The 15,828-nt window shown below is 60.8% G+C and overlaps 1 protein-coding gene and 1 long non-coding RNA gene across 4 annotated transcripts in view; both read left to right on the top strand.

Moving 5' to 3' along the window:
* The window catches only part of LOC116591926, a 28,198-nt gene that overhangs the window by 11,749 nt on the left and 621 nt on the right, over positions 1–15,828 (top strand). The window lies entirely within an intron of this gene.
* ANKRD9 (ankyrin repeat domain 9) lies at positions 12,207–15,064 on the top strand. 2 transcript variants are annotated; one of them, XM_032345353.1, is made up of 3 exons: positions 12,207–12,436; positions 13,415–13,479; positions 13,947–15,064. In XM_032345353.1, the coding sequence occupies exon 3, from the start codon at positions 13,988–13,990 to the stop codon at positions 14,951–14,953; it is 966 nt and encodes a 321-aa protein (XP_032201244.1). In that variant the 5' UTR covers positions 12,207–12,436; positions 13,415–13,479; positions 13,947–13,987; the 3' UTR covers positions 14,954–15,064. The 2 variants fall into 2 exon arrangements, with proteins under 2 accessions (XP_032201244.1, XP_032201245.1); XM_032345354.1 differs by lacking the exon at positions 12,207–12,436 and adding an exon at positions 12,758–12,987.

Below are 15,828 nucleotides of genomic sequence, written 5' to 3'. Positions count from 1 at the left end.
CGCCGAGTGCGTGTGGCGCCGCCACGGACATGGGTGCGCGGACCAGGAGCATCATCTTGGTGGTGGCGACTTCACGTTACCGCATTCTGGAGCACACAGGTGCACTGCGCGTGGCCGTGAGGGGCCGTGGGCATCTGAAGCCATTCGGGTGATTCACGGACAGACATTCAAGGTTGGGTTCAAGGTGATGGCGGAAAGCCGCGTGGGCCTGGGTACAGCTTGGGTTGGAGAAGTCTGAGGTGGGTCAAGGGGACGCCTACCCCAGGCTTCTCTCCCAGCCTCTCCCTCTGCGAGGGTCCTTGGCCTCAACCCTGCTGGTGACCCTCCCCCGGACCACCCTCCCCGGCCTAAGGGACCCACGACGGCCAGAAGCTGTCCCTACCCCACAGGTCCGTCTGGTTCTGTTTTGACTCGGGTCCCGGGGAGGCATCAGATTGGCTCTGCTCTCCTCAGGCCGTTCCTGACAGGTCACTGGGCAGTCCAGATGGGCTGCCCCTGGTCAGGCGTCCATGCCTGGTCCAATCAGCCGCGGGGCCTGTTCCTGTGCACCTGATGTCCCCTGGCGGTGTGATGGGGCTGCCGGTAGGGGGCACCTTGAGGGCCCCAGGAGGATGAAGGTCCAGGTCTGAGCTGACCAAGCTTGACCATGACCAAGGGTGGTTGGGGGAGCATTCGTGTATCTGGGCTGAGCCTCCCAGGTGCCCTTTCTAACAAGACACCTGAGTCTTGGCGCCTGGGGAGTTGGTTGGTGTAGGGATAGGAGGGGGGTGTGTTTTGAGGGGGTGTTCCAGGGTCTCCCCAGACGCTGCTCTTCTCCTGGGCAGCGCACTCTTGTGCCCGCCTGCCAGCACCCCTTTTCTCACTCGGGGGGCCCCCACCGTGAGAACTTCAGCTCCTGCGCTTTTTTTGACCCGACCTCAAGTCCTAGGGTGTCCTCTTTGGGGTCTAGGTCTCTGCACTGACTCTTCAGTGAGTGGCAGCGCACAGGGACCTGTGGGTACCCCTGCCCTTGGGCTCCAGGCTCAAGAGAGCCATACCCTGTCCCCCTGCGGGGCTGGGGTGGGGGAGGCTGTTTCTGCCTCACCGCCTGGTAGCCTGGAACGCTGTGCTGTCTCGCTGTCGACTTCTCCCTGGGGATCCTTCCTCCCTTAAGTGTTAGCAGGGGCTGGGCCCCGCCCCGACAGAGGAGCGTCTCTAATTGTTTGGGACTAATTGCACGCTTCACCTGCGCACCTGGGCGGGGCCTCCCCTGGGCCCTGAGCTTGTTATTGGAAGGAAACAGATTTCCCCAGTTTGGGAGAATGCAGACTGGGGGGATTGTGGTTTGGAGCATCTATCATTCAAGACAGGCCTCATTTCCTCAAGGAGGGTTTGCTGTAAACAGCTCAGAGGGCACCCCTCCCACCCAGCAGGGGCTCCTGACCTAAGGGACAGGAGGTGGCACCCTGCAAAATCCCCAGGCCCCAAGGGTTTGGGCAGACCTGGAAGGTTGGGGCTGCCCCCAGCGCGGGGGTGGGTGCTGGCTGGCTCTCAGCTGAGCCGCAGGCCACTCCCTGGGCCTAGGCCTGCATCCTTTCTCTTTTTAAGAAATATGTGTATGTATATTATAATAATTATTATTTTTAGCAGGCTCCACACCCAGCGTGGAGCCCAGCCTGGGGCTTGAACTCACCATGCTAATATCAAGACCTGAGCTCAGATCTAGGGCTGGACACTTAACCAACGAAGCCCCTATTGATGCATAACTTATACACTATGACATCCCCCGGCTTTAAGGGCAGGTCAGAGCCTTCCAGGAAGTGTATGCGGTCCTCAGTCCTTAGCACAATCCAGGTGTAACCCCTGCTCCCGCTCCAACCCCAGGCAACCTCTCACTGGCTTCGCCCCTTCCCTACACTTCAAGGTCAGAACCTCAGAATGTGTAATATTTGTGTTTGTTTTCTTACTTTTTAAGAATCTTTTATTGTGACACCACCACCCTCTTAACACAATTTGCAGTATACAGCACATTCGTGGGCTCTACGGCGTGTTCGGCTTTTTGCCCTTATCATGTGTTCGAGGTTTACCCCGCGGCATGTATCAGGTGTTTTCATCCCCTTCTGCGGCTGGCGGTTTTCCGTGGTGCGGGTGCACTACGTCTTCTTGATCCATTCTGTGTGAGCACGGGCTTCCATCCGTTGCTCTCAGCAGCGATGTCCGCGTGCAGATCTGTGCGTGGGTCTTACTTTGCATTTCTCTCGGGCAGATACAGAGCAGTAAGGTTGCTGTGTCATACAGTACAGGTGAGGAACTGCCTGTTTTCCGAAGCAGCCACACCATTTACATTCCCACCTGCACGGGGCGAGCGTTCCGGTCCTCCACAACCTTGTCAACAGTGGGTGTGCTCAGTCTATGGTTAGACGTTCCAGTAGGTGTGTACTGGTGTCTCATTCTGCTTTAACTTGCATTTCCTTTTTTTTTGTTGTTAAAGATTTATTTATTTCGGAGACACAGCCCAAATTGGTGGAACAGGTGGAGGAAGAGGGGGAAGCAGGCCCCCTGCCAAGCGGGGAGCCCGATGCGGGGCTCGATCCCAGGACCCTGGGATCCCGACCTGAGCCGAAGGCAGAGGTTTCAACTCACTGAGCCACCCAGGGGCCCCAAAGGTATCTTTTGAAGTGCAAATGTTTTTAATTTTTATAAAGTCCATTTTATCAATTTTTTTCCTACAAAAAAAAAAATCTAAGACCTCTTTGTCTAATGCCAAAGTCATGAAGATTATCTCCCAAGCTCCTTCTTGAATATACTTTATTTTCCCTCACCCCTCCCAGTTCCTAGGCCTGACAGTTCTACTTCCTCAGCTTTTTCTTTTCCCACTCAGACACCCCAGTTTTGTCCCCCTCTTTCCCCACTTTTGTCCCCCCTTTAGCAGTGTTTCTGTTTTGTTTTATTTTGTTTAACTGTTTAACTGCGAGCATGGAGCCCACTGCGGGGCTTGAATTCCCAACCCTGAGATTGAGACCTGAGCTGAGAGCAAGAGTCTGACCTTGAACGGACTGAGCCACCCTGGCGCCCCTGTTTTTTTTCTTTTCTTTTTCTTTTTCTTTTTTTTTTTTTAATTCTTAAATCAAATCATAACCCATGAGGGCAGGGATGTTTCTCTGTTTTGGTCAGTGATGAGTCCCCAGGGCCCAGGACAGTGTCTGGCATCGAGTAGGGGCTCAGCAGCTATCTGTTGGGTTCAGTCATATTGTTCCATCGCTTTGGGGAGAAAAGTCCAGCTGCGTGATCAAGGCCTACAGGCCTGACACGATCTGGCCCTGCACACCCTGCCCCCTTGCCCACCCCGTCCTGCCCGTCAGGCCTTCTCTCCGGTCCTCAGGTGTGCCAAGCTCACTCCCAAATCAGGGCCTTGGCTCTAATGGTTCCCTCTGCCTGGACTCGAATTCCCTCTGCATTCCTCAGGTCTGACACCTGTCCATCAGAGCTCAGCCTCAGTGTCCCCTTCTTGGAGGTGGTCCCCGGCCGCCCCATCTAAAGCAGCTGCCCCATCACCATGTCCCATGACACATCGCATCGCCCTGCTTTCACTGTCCACAGAACGCCACCTTTAATCTGAAAATTTCCCAGTTCATATCTTTACAGAGCGGTTGGTTATCCTCCGTGGGCCACAGGACAGGAGCAGGAAGGAGAACAGAGCACCTGCCCCTCGTTGGTCAAAGCCCTCCTCCTCTGGGAGCCCTCCCTGGTTTTTCCAGCCCTCGACGTTCACCGTCTCCTCCGTCTTCAGTTCTTTCCCGCTGCGGCAACCTGTGACATCGGGGGTGCCCGAGGGACCACGCTTCCTGATAGTCCTGGCGTTGGGAAAGTCTCATTCCACACTGACTCTGGGCTCGGCCATGTCCCTCGTTTGGGCCAGTGAGATACGAGCAACTGTGATGGAGGTAGAGGTCTGATAAGCTCTGGCACATGGGCTTGTTCTCGGTGAAGCCCATGCACGTGCTGCGAGGAAGGTCCGGTTAGGCCTGCAGAGGCCCCGGAGAAGAGAGCCAAAGGATCTGGGACGACAGCCGGAGCTGGCCGCCCGCCGTGCTCCTGGTGGACAGCCCACGCCAGCCGCCCATGAGAGCACTGAGGGTGTTTCGCCGCAGCCGGCTCATCGCAGGTGTAGACATGAGCTCAGCCGATGTCACGGAAAGCAAAAGAACCCACTAGTCCGTGCAGAGAATTGTGAGAAATACGGACTCACTGCTGTCGCACGCCCCTGCTGTGGGGTTGTTTGTTACACAGCAGCAGACAGCTGATACACCCTGGCGGTCCTTTGCGACTCAGTGTTCCCGCTCCTCACTCCCTGCCCATCCCTCTTGAAGGTGGGCAACTCACCCAATTCACCCTCCCAGGCCCTCCCAGGCCCTCCCAGGCCTTACTGACCTGTCCTGTTCTCCCTCCACAGTGGACGTAAGAAAAGTCCAGGACTTCAGTGACACTTGGCAAGGCCTTCCTTACCCTCAAGGACCACAGCTCCCCACTGGGCAAGGGGAGGCTTCCTGGGGCTCCCTCATCTCCCCATGCAGATAGCACTAGACCCTCAGTAGGATCCCTAAGGCGTGTCCTGGGGGGAGGGGGGTCCCTGCAGTGGAAGCAAAGGACAGTCTTGGAACACAGTAAGACGAGAGGTGGCCCAGCAGTGGGTTACAGGGATGGCTGGGGTCCCGGCCGGCCACGTCCCAGCTGTGCACCCTGTGGCCACCGGGCTGGCTCTCAAGAGGATCATAAAAATGCACCTGGGGAGAGTGAGGGAAGGGGCTGGTGTTGTGGGTCAGGGAAGCCCCCCGGCCGGCAGGTGTGTGTGCGTGTGTGTGTGTGTGTGTGTGCGCGCGCGCGCGCTATTCAGGCCACTGGCTGGGTGGGCAACGTTCCTGGGGGAGGAACAGCTAATGCTAAGGTTGGGCAGCGGAGGCTGTGCCCGGGGTCACTGCGGCCTGCAGGCCAGGAGGGTGCAGAAGCCGGGCTGGCGGCCTTGAGGCTGACTCTCGGTGGGGGCTGGGAGCAGCGCTCGGCCTCACTTCCCAGGTCCGGAAATCGAAGCGCCCCTCGGCCTCTTCCGCTCCGGGAGAGCCGCCCTCTCCACGCGGCGCCCAAGCGGGGTCCGAGGGCTCCCGAGCCGGGGAGGCGCGGGGAGAGGAAACCCGGCTCCCCCCGCCCGCGGCTACTCGCCCCTCCTCGCGGAACAATCCGCTCCGCCCCCTACGCCCCGGGATTTCCGATTGGCGGGTCAGGGCAGCGGCGGGCCCGAGCCCCGCCTCCGGGGAGGGGCTGCTGCCGGTTGGGGGGGAAGAGGCGGGGCGGGGCGGGGCGGACGGGGCGGGGCGGGGCGGACCGGGCCGACCCGGCGGACGGGCGAACCTGGTGCCGGGGCAGCGGAAGGCCGCAGGGGTAAAGTGGGCAGGATCGTGGCTATTTGACAGCGGAGCCTGAGACCCAGAGGCTGGCGGGGGCCACGTAGCGAGTGGCGAGCGGGGTGAGGTGTCGGGGGCGGAGACCCAAGCCCGGGTAAGGGCACGCAGATGTCCTTGCCCCCGGGCGACCTGGCTCCACACGCTCGCTGGGCCCGAGACCTGCTGCAGGCTGCGAAGACGCGCGCGGCCGCCAGGGGACGGTGTCGGCCCGCTCTGGGCACTGGTAGGGCGGGCCCACCCCCCTGCCTGCTCTGGTCCCTCGTGCCCATAGGGCAAGTGAAGCCTAACCCACACTGGCTCCGGCTAGTGACGGCCCCCTCCCCAGGGTCGCGGGGCAGGGACCCAACTTCCCAAGCCCTGCACCCGATGGGTGCCACAAGCCAAGTCAACGTCCCGGCCCCTCCATGCACCTGCTTTGGCCCCTTGCCGACTGGCGCCGCCTCCCCAAACTTGTTTGCCTCTAGTCACTACAGAGAAAGGGTTTCTTCAGAAGCGGGGATCCCGACGCCCACGGCTTGGGAGTGTTCCCACGCTCAGCAGGCACACAAGGGTCGCTGTTACTAAGAGTGTGCTGTGCGACCTGTGCCAGGCCTGGCCCTACGGCCTGAGCGTCCCCCTCTGGCTCACTTCACCGCAGGCCAGAGCTCTCTACCGATGACCGGTTGGTGGAAAGTAAGGCGAAGGCTCAGACAACGGGGGAACTGCTTGTCCCCATGGCCCTGGTTCAGCCCAGTGAGGAGTTGCTGCCCCAGTTCGGAGGGCTTAGTCAGGTACCTCTTGGCCCTTAGGGGGCACCGACACTCTCAAGGTCATGGAGCCAGGGGGCTGTACTGTGCCCTCCGTGGGGGTGCTGGGGGAGGAAGCAAGCTCAGCCTTCGGCCCTGCCCCCTGCTGTCCTTGCTGACCAGCTCCCCTCCTGCCACCTCTGTCCCCAAGGCAGCTGCACCTGGCCTCCACCTGAGCAGCCAGCTCTGTGTCCCCTGCTCTGCTCTAGTGCTGGGCTTCTGCTGAAGTCTTGGCCTTGTGCTTGGGGCTTCCTAGTGCAAGGGCTCTGGGGCCTGGATGAACCCTGTACTTCCTGCTCCCTACCCTCTGGGGCACCTCAGGCATGAGGACCGGCCCACACTCCCCACAACCAGCCAGGCCTGCTAGGCTCCCGCCCCTGCCTGCTCCCCCCACCCCGGGGTGCCCTGACCCCATGCACCCACCCAACTCCTCCACTAAGTCATCAGCATTTATGTGGCACCCACTACCCTCCCGCAGGGGCAGGCCGGCCCCCCTCCCTATGGTCTGACAGAGAAGAACCCCCCAGAGGTGCAGGACAGTACGGTAGGGACCCAGAGAGGCTGGGGGAGCTCCTTTAGTCAGGTGACACCTAAAATGAAGCCATGCAGACTTCTGGGGACTGGCCGTCCAGCCCCGAGGGAACAGCACGAGCAAGGGCCCGGCGACCTGAGCATGACTGGCCAAGGCTCCGGGTGGAATGTGAGAGGGTCTGGCCTTGAGGCAGAGCAGGGGCCTTAGTCTGAGATGGGCAGCATCGTCAAGCAGAGAGGCTCTGAGCAGAAGAGGGCCCCACCTGTTGTGGCTTTGACAGGATCCCTTTCGGGCTGGAGGAGGCTGGGGCTGAAAATGGCTCCACAGGAGTTGGGGGGCAGACTGGGTCTGGGAGGTGGGATGGAGCAGTGCAGACTCGTGGGGTCAGTGTGTGGACACAGAGCCCAAGGGACCTGACGGATGACACAAGGGCTGCGTGTGACTCCCCCTCATCTCAGGTAACCTCCTCCTGGAAGTCTCTCGTGCCCACTCACCTCTAGTCCTCGAAGGGCCTGTTCGTTGGAAAGGTTACTGAGTGAAGCTGCTTAGAAATGCTCACTGGCTGCCAGACTCCCCGGGCCCGGGATGGAGGGGCCCTGACCCACACCCCAACCTGGGTCTGAGGCCTCCCTTCTGTGAGGGAGAGAGACTTCTAGGAGGACGGGCCGCAGCTCTCATCAGCTCTCGCAAAGAAGTCTGAAACCCCAAGGCGCCTTGGAACTCACGAAACCAAAGCCTTCCCTTCTTGGGTCCAGATGAAGCTTATTAGCTCCACCTCTGTGGGCAAAGCCCTGTCCCCTGAGCCTCAGCTTCCCTACCTGTAAAGCGGGCTGACAGTCCAACTTACTTTATGGGCAAGTCAGTGAAGTGATGGCCACAAGATCGCATTTTGCCAATGGGAACTACCTCTTAAAACACTGATCTTGGGGTGCCCTGTGGCTCAGTCAATCGAGCATCTAACTCTTGACCTCAGGGTCATGAGTTCAAGCCCCATGTTGGGGGTAGAATTTACTTAAAAAAAAAAAATGACCTTAACTACAAAAGTAATATCTAAGTATGTACCCTTGTACATACTCTTGTGAAAGATTGTGAAAGATTCAAACCACCAAGAAGGTACAGAGAATAAAAACAGAAAGGGTCCCTTTCTCCTTTTTGCCGATTCTCTCCCCAGGAGGCTCTGCTGGCGATAGATCCATGTGTGGCTCCCAGCATTTTTCAAACAACATGTATGCCTTTTTTTTTTTTAAGATTTTATTTATTCATTTGACAGACAGAGACCACAGGTAGACAGAGAGGCAGGCAGAGAGAGAGGAGGAAGCAGGCTCCCCACTGAGCAGAGAGCTGGATGTGGGGCTCGATCCCAGGACCCTGAGATCATGACCCGAGCCGAAGGCAGAGGCTTGATCCCACTGAGCCACACCCAGGTGCCCCATGTATGCCTTTTCTTTTCCCATTTTTAGGTTAGAATATTTAAAAATGCCGAGTCGTTGAGGCTAGCTCTGTGCCAGGCATAACTGTGTCCTGTGAGAGCGTGGTGTCTCCTCAGGACGGCTCTCTGTGACAGAGGTCCCTCCTTTCCCCACGACGAAGGGGCAGCTCAGGCTCTCTGTTCTTGCCTGTGGCCCCGTAATGCTGGTGTGCGTGTTGGGCAGAAGGCAGCCATATGACTCACCTTCTAAACCAGGACCCATTGAGAGTGAAGGGGACACTGTCACATTTATTCCAGCATGACCGGCACTGTCCCAGGTAAATACTTGCACAAGTCAGGCTTCTCCAGGGATGGGCCCTGCCTCCAGGGGGCCTACGCCAAAATAAGAATCCACCAGCTCATTCAATGAGAAAGCCCGAGATGCAGCATGGCCCTATCCAAAGACCCTACAGGGACCCAGGGATGCCAGGGGAACTTGCTGGGGGTGAGGGGCAAGAGTGGAGTCTCGGCCATACGAGGGAGTTGGTCCCTAGGCTTCAGGCGCCCACAGCCCTCTCTACAAGCCCAGGAGAGGAGCAGGGACCAGCTGCTGTTTGGCAAAAACCAGAGCTGGGAAGGGTGAATTGTGATTATGTTAGACCTTCCCCTTTGGCCGGTCACCTACGTGGTTTCCAGGTTGTCACTATTAAACACACAGCAGGCACACTACCTCCTTGTTGCTTGTAGTTACCTGTGTTCTCCTCAAAGGTTGAACTCTGAAGTAGATAGAGATATGAAATAAAGTCTAACTTCTTTCTTAAAATTCTAAAGGAGTAAGCAAGAGGATAAGAACCCCAGTAGTGACTGTTGGACACGGAACCTGTTGGCGTGTGGGCCAGTGCTTCTGTGGGATGAGATGCCCCCCCACCAGAATTGCTGGACCCAAGTGCATAGCATCTCCCCTGCTCAGCGCAGGGGTCAGTGCCTGGAGGTGCCCTCCCCTCGTCTGCCTGAGAGTGAGGGTCTAATTCTTCACCCTCTCAAATGTTTACTGATTTCTTACCAAGCTGAAGACCTTCATGTGTGTATTGTCCACTGCGGGAGTTGCCTGTTCATGCCCTTCGCCCGTTTTCCTCCTGGGTTGGTGCTTCTCGCTGGATCACCGGAGATGCTCACCCCCTCTGACTGTCAGCCCTTCACTTTGCATGCTGGACTCTGATTCCCAGGGTATCACTTGTCTCCCCTTGGTTTTATCTTGTCTTTAGTCTGTGTTGGCATCTCAAGCTGAGCCTCGAAAGACCAACTGGATGGTGTGAAAAGTTCTGTGAGGCACCTTGAACCTGAATTCGTGGGGGGACAAGCCTGGCCATCCAAGGAGAGAAGCTAGAGAGGGAGGAGAGAGCACCTGTGGAACGGACCCTTGGAGGCCAAGGGGGCTTTGGCCTAGCACAGCCAGGTGAAGTCCAGGACCCAGGTGAGGTGGGGGCAGGGGGTACCCCATCCTCTTTCCTGGTCCTGGCCATTTTGCATCTGGCCTTGCCAATCCTACTCTTCCTTTTGAGATCTGAAAATCTACCTGATGCATTTTACAGATAAGAGACTGAAGACAGGTGGAGTTACTGAGCCTAAGTCCCCACAGCTGGTGAGTAGCTGATTAGATCCCAGCATGTTTGGCACCAGCCTCCTCCCCCAGGAAGCTCCCTCCGCTCCTCCCTCTACCTGTTACACACACCTTGAACTGGGCTCCAGGGCCCTGATTCTACTTCCTGCCTGGGCATACCCAGGTGCCCTGTGGGACAAGCTCTCCCAGGAGAGAGGGGAATGGACTTGGGTTGGGTTCCAGAGGGAACATAACAGGGTCAAAAGTCAAACCCCATACCAAGAAGGCAGCGCCCCCCACTCCCTTCTGCCCCAGCCACCCTTCACCCCCCCAAGTCCATCCTCCCTTCCTGAGGGAAGCTGCCCCTTTGCACCCTGATCACGCTGTTCCTGAAGCAATCTGGCATTAAGAAGGGGCTGCAGGAGGTCAAACCTACCCTGGCACCTCCTCCCTGGGTCTGGGCCCCAGTGTGGCCCCCAAGTAGGCACAGGCTAGCAGTGATGGGGGCCTCACTTGTGCTCAGGCACAGAGTAACAGCTTCCACCAGTAGAAGATGCCTCAGCAACCCAGCCCAGCCCAGAGCGGCACGTACCCCTGAAGATGAGTCTGAAAACAACCTTGGGAGAATAGAGCAAGCCACTGAAAGGGGGCTGATTGGTGGCATGATGGACAGAGTTACAATGTTAGCCACCACCACGGGAAAGACCCAGAACTGGGCTGGGGGAAGGACAGTCACACGGGCCTTCAGTTTTACCCACCTGTTATTTCTGAAACTGGACCATGACTCCCAGGCATTCATTGTGATTATTTTTGTATGCCTGAAATATTTCACTAACCAACTGACTTCCAAACCCCTTCTGCCTTCACTTCCAGATCCTCAGGACAAACCCGGGCTCCTTGCCCCAGTGTCCAAGGCCTGGCCTCTCCCAGCTGACCTCTGAAGCCTCCCTCTGCCGCTCCTGGACCTTTGCTCCAGCTGTGCCTCAGCCAGGAATGCCTTTCCTCTGCCCCACCTGGTCTTTCTGGTTAATCCACGGGGACAGGAAGCTTCTAAGTGGTGGAGAAGTGGGATCCAACATGAGTTCTAGCAAGATGCCTTTAGGAGTCCCCACGAGGAGGGCAAGTTGAAGGGTGAGGCAAGGCGGCGGGGAGAGGTAGAGAGAGACCGGTGGTGAGGCCCTTTGCACACACTGGCAAGCGCCGCCCATGCCCTGGCACCCTCAGTCCGTCAGTGGTCATGGAGAGGAAACTCCAGCCCTAGAAGTGAGGGCGAGGAAGCCAGGAACTTCCTTGAGCTCCAGATAGTTGACCTGGGGCACCACTTCCCTAGTTTGTCTCCCAGGGCCTGGGGCGGGGGGTGCTCCAAAAGTCCAATTGTCAACCCCAGGCTCCCCATACAGTGTCCCCCTCCCCCCCATCATAGTCAGAAATGCCAGAATGGGAAAGCTAGGACAAAATGCAGGGCAACTGGGGACCAGAGCGGTCAGCAGGGAAGAGCTGAGGTGAGGTAGGTGGATCCCAGATTCCTGGGACAATGACCTTTAAATCTGGTGGTGACCCTGGACCCCCTGAAATCTTCAGGGCGGGCCTATGAGACCACACCCCGCCTAGGTGGGGCAGGCTTCGGTGGGGGTCTCAGCATGACCTTGGGCGCCTGCATGTGTGGCACCCCCAACCTTGGACCCTTTGTGGAGAGGTTGGGGTCCGATCCCCCCCAAGAACGTCTGAAGAAAAGCAGGGGGAGCACCTGGTTTCCCTTGGGGCTGCTCCTCACTTGGAGGCCACCTCCCCGCGAGCCTCCATCCCCTGGCCTGTGAATTGGGGGTCACAACTCCCCCCGCTCCCGGTTGTGAGAATGAAATCAATTGTTCAGCACTGAGAGTGGCACAGGGGACGCGCTCGTTCACGGCCGTCCGTCCGCCGGCTCCCGGGAACGTCAGCCTAGAGCAGGGGCTCCCGGTACCGGATCCTGGCCGGGTAGAACGCAGTGGGGGCCCTTAGGGGTCACAGCTCTGCCTCTATGACCCCCTCCATGGCCAGTCGGGAAAACAGTCCCGGAGGTCTCCCTCAAGGTCATAAAGGGCCAGCGCAGAGGGGAGGTGGAATACGACTCCTGGGGTGACGAGGCAGGCACTGTCCGCGGAGACTCGCAGTAAGCGTGGGGCCCCGCGATCCTGCAGCGCCCCGGCCGCCGGCTGGGGAGCCCACGGGGATCGCGTCCTCGCCGGCCGCTCGGGTTTCCAGGAGCCCCGCCCCGCGCCGGCCGAGCCAACCCCGCCCCCCGCGCGCCCTCAAGTTTCTCCCAACTTTTCCGCGGGTCCTGCCGGGCGCCCCGCCCACCAGCTGGTGACGCAACAATGGTGCAGCGTAGCGACCAATGAGCGGCGACGGGGCCCAGCAGAGCGGGCCAATGGCGGCGGCGGACGGTCCCGCGGTCCTGCCGGGCCGGGGCCGCACTGCGCCGCCCGCCGCCCGCTCGCCCGCCCGCCGCCGGCGCCGCCGCCCAGCTCTCCGGCCGCGGTGGCTCAGACCGCGGCTGCGGCGGGCGCGGGCGGCGGCGGCCCGCCCGTCCTGGGACCTTCGCCTGCGCGCCTGCCCGCGGGGGATCGGTGCGCGCTCCGGCCCTCCGCCGGGACCGGGACGTCAGGCCCCCGGCCCCGCCGCCCCCCCACGGTGAGTCCCCCCTTCCCCCGGCCCGCTCGGCGCGCAGCCCCCGCCCCGGGCGCTCTCCCCCGGCCGCCGCCCCCTCGTGTTCGCTGGGCACATGCACACGCAGGTGCAGCCCTCACTGCGCTGGCCACTGGTCGGCAAACACCCTGGCCTCGCCCCCCGCGACCCGCGGCCGCCGGGAGGGGACGGGGAGGAGCTGGCGGGCTGCCCCGGGCGCACTGCCCAGCCCTCGGTGGCCCAACCCCCCATTCACGGAGCCGCGGCGGTGACTCGCTGCCCAGTGACGTGGGGCTGTCCAACTTTACGTAACCCGCCTGGCGCCCCACGGGTATCCACACGGGGTACATACACCTGGGGCGCAGAGTGCCGGGCTTGGGGCGTTGCTCCGGTCATGGGGCCCCCCGTAAGAGCACTCTGGCTGCAGCCCACCCCGACCGCGCCCGTCTCTGTAACTTAGTTACCCAGTGTGTGTGGACGCGGCCTGTCCGCAGACCCAGCCCCCTTGCAACCAAGGACTTATCCTTGAGGGAAGGCAGTGGGGAGCTTGGACCAGGGTCAGAGGCTAGGGCTCAGGTTGGGGCTGGGGGCTCAGAGGGCAAGGCCTGGCAGGGATCAAGCTGGGCACCCTGTGGGTTGGGTGTCCCCCCACTTTTGGAACGAGCCCAAATCGGGAGGGACAGATTCTGTGTTCTAGGCCTGGCTGTACCATGACTGCTGCCTGACCTTGGACAAGCTTGCCCCTTGCTGGAAAATGGGATGACAGTACCTGGTTCATCTAGTAGTTGGGAAGCTCAAGAGAAGTAGCAGACCTGGAGGCGATCTGCTGTGAAGAGTTGTGCTCACGGCTCTAGGCTGTCCTCCCTCCTCCTCCCAGCAGCTAGGGTTGCTGATATCCAGCAAACACCAGGTTGGGGTGGAAGGCTCCACCCCACCTCGTCCTGCTGGGGCTCAGTGTTTATTCCTCCCACCCTTTTCTTACAGATGAGGAAGTTGAGGCTCAGAGAAGGAAAGTGATACACTCACGTCCTGTGATCCCCAGGAACCAGGTAGGTCTGGGTCTAGAGCTCTGACCCTGCCTGGCCCCATGGGGGGAGGGTCTAGGAGCCCCCATCTGTGGTCAGGGTTCAGAGGGATAGGGTGATGGTTAGGTGGGGCTTGGCCCAGGTGGAGTTGTGGATTACAATATTTACCCCCCTACCTGGTCTTTTCTGTTTGGGGTTGGATGTACCTGGTCAACCAGGTCAGGGGGTCCCTGGGCTGGAGGAGGGGTATTGGTGGGTTTTTAGGGTGGCCTTGACTATGGGTGGGGTTGTGAGGGTAGGGGGCAGGGAAGGGCATCTCTAGCAGAAGTGCCAGAGAATGAGACACAAAAAGATTGGGAGATCAGGTGCAGCTTGATCAAGGACGTAGGGAGGTGATTATGCGTCCAGGAGAGAGGGGAGCTGTGAAGAGCAGCTGGAGCTTCCGGGGCGGGTGGGGGTGTGGGAGTCTTACCGCCATGTTCCCCCCGCAGGTGGTCAGTCGCCGGGCCCATGCCGTGAGGCCGCCACCAGCATGCCTTGGGACGCACGGACTGGCGGCGGAGCGGACGGTGGGCCGGAGGGCGCAGGCGCGGCGCGCTCCCGGGCGCAGAAGCAGTGTCGCAAGTCGTCGTTCGCCTTCTACCAGGCCGTCCGCGACCTGCTGCCGGTGTGGCTGCTCGAGGACATGCGGGCCAGCGAGGCCTTCCACTGGGACGAGCGCGGCCGCGCCGCCGCCTACTCGCCCTCCGAGGCGCTGCTCTACGCGCTCGTGCACGACCACCAGGCGTACGCGCACTACCTGCTGGCCACGTTCCCGCGCCGCGCGCTCGCGCCGCCCAGCGCCGGCTTCCGCTGCTGCGCCGCGCCCGGGCCGCACGTGGCGCTGGCCGTGCGCTACAACCGCGTGGGCATCCTGCGCCGCATCCTGCGCGCCGTGCGCGACTTCCCGCCCGAGGAGCGCGCGCGCCTGCTGGACCGGCGGGGCTGCGGCCGCGTGGAGGGCGGCGGCACGGCGCTGCACGTGGCCTGCGAGCTGGCGCGCCCCGAGTGTCTCTTCCTGCTGCTCGGCCACGGCGCGTCGCCCGGCCTGCGGGACGGCGGCGGCCTGACGCCGCTGGAGCTGCTGCTGCGCCAGCTGGGCGGCGACGCCGGGGCCACCAATGCCGCCGCCGCCGCCGCCGCCGCCTCCGGGGTGCCCACCGCGCCCGGGGAGGCGCGCCAGCGCCGCCTGCTGCTGCTCGACCTGCTGGCGCTGTATGCACCCGCCGGCGCCGCCGCGCCCGCCCGCCGGGAGCTGCTGGGCGACCGGCCGCGCTGGCAGCGGCTGCTGGGCGAGGACAAGTTCCAGTGGCTGGCGGGCCTGGCGCCGCCCTCGCTCTTCGTGCGCGCCATGCAGGTGCTGGTCACCGCCATCTCGCCCGGACGCTTCCCCGAGGCCCTGGACGAGCTGCCCCTGCCGCCCTTCCTGCAGCCGCTGGACCTCACGGGCAAGGGGTAGACCTTGCCGGGGGTTGGAGGAGACACCCCCTGGGCGCTGGATTTTTGGAAAATCTATTTTTCAGAGTGATGTACCCAGCACTTTACATATATTGGTCTCTGTACGGGAGAATCTCTGCTTCGTATGTTGTGTGCGTTGTGGGCTGGGCCGGGCCGGGCAGGTGGGCCCCCAGCTGCAGGTTTCCTGGGGCTGGCTGAGCTCACCTCCCCACTGCTCCGCTTCCCAACTTTTTGCAAGGGTTCAGAGGTCATGCGACTCTCTAGAGCCAGGCCCAACCCTCCACTCGCTGGCTAGCCACCAAGGGCGGTGAGGACCAGTGGCCCGTCTTGATCTAGAGCTTCTAGGACTAGGTGTCCTAGAGGGAGCAACAACAGCTGAGCAAAGGAGTTGGACAGTGGCACGCGGTGTGGACAGGCGGGGACGGCTTGTGCGGAAGCTGAGAGCAGGTCTTGTGAAATCCTAGGAGTTCCTCTGCGTTAGGCACGTTCGGCCTTGTAAACTCCCCTGTGGGGGAGAGAAGGGCAGAAGGCTTCTCCCCCCTCCCACACTGGCCCCCTGCCGGGCCTTGGGTATCCTTGTAACAGCGACTGGACTTGTCCCTGTCCCTTCTGCTCTTCCCTGGCACGTAGCACTCATCTAGTCCTGGGGCCCCTGCTTCTCTCACCTCCACTGTGGAGCCCCTGGCCCCTGGCTCCCGCCCGTCTTCAGGTGGGTTGGATGTTCCTTCTCCAGGCCTGACCACCCTCCAGCCCTGGGTATGGGCTCCCCTGTGTCCCCCGGCTCAGCCCCCGGTGGGTGTTCGGCAGTGCTTGTGGCTGACGGGGCAGTTGTAGCTCCTGGTGGCCAAGGGCCCTTAGCCCCTGGAGTTGCCTTCT

This window comes from Mustela erminea, chromosome 5 (assembly GCF_009829155.1).
Source record: "Mustela erminea isolate mMusErm1 chromosome 5, mMusErm1.Pri, whole genome shotgun sequence".
NCBI lineage: Eukaryota > Metazoa > Chordata > Mammalia > Carnivora > Mustelidae > Mustela > Mustela erminea.
The sequence above is the reverse complement of the archived record's forward strand: the minus strand, read 5'-3'. Positions and strand labels throughout refer to the sequence as shown.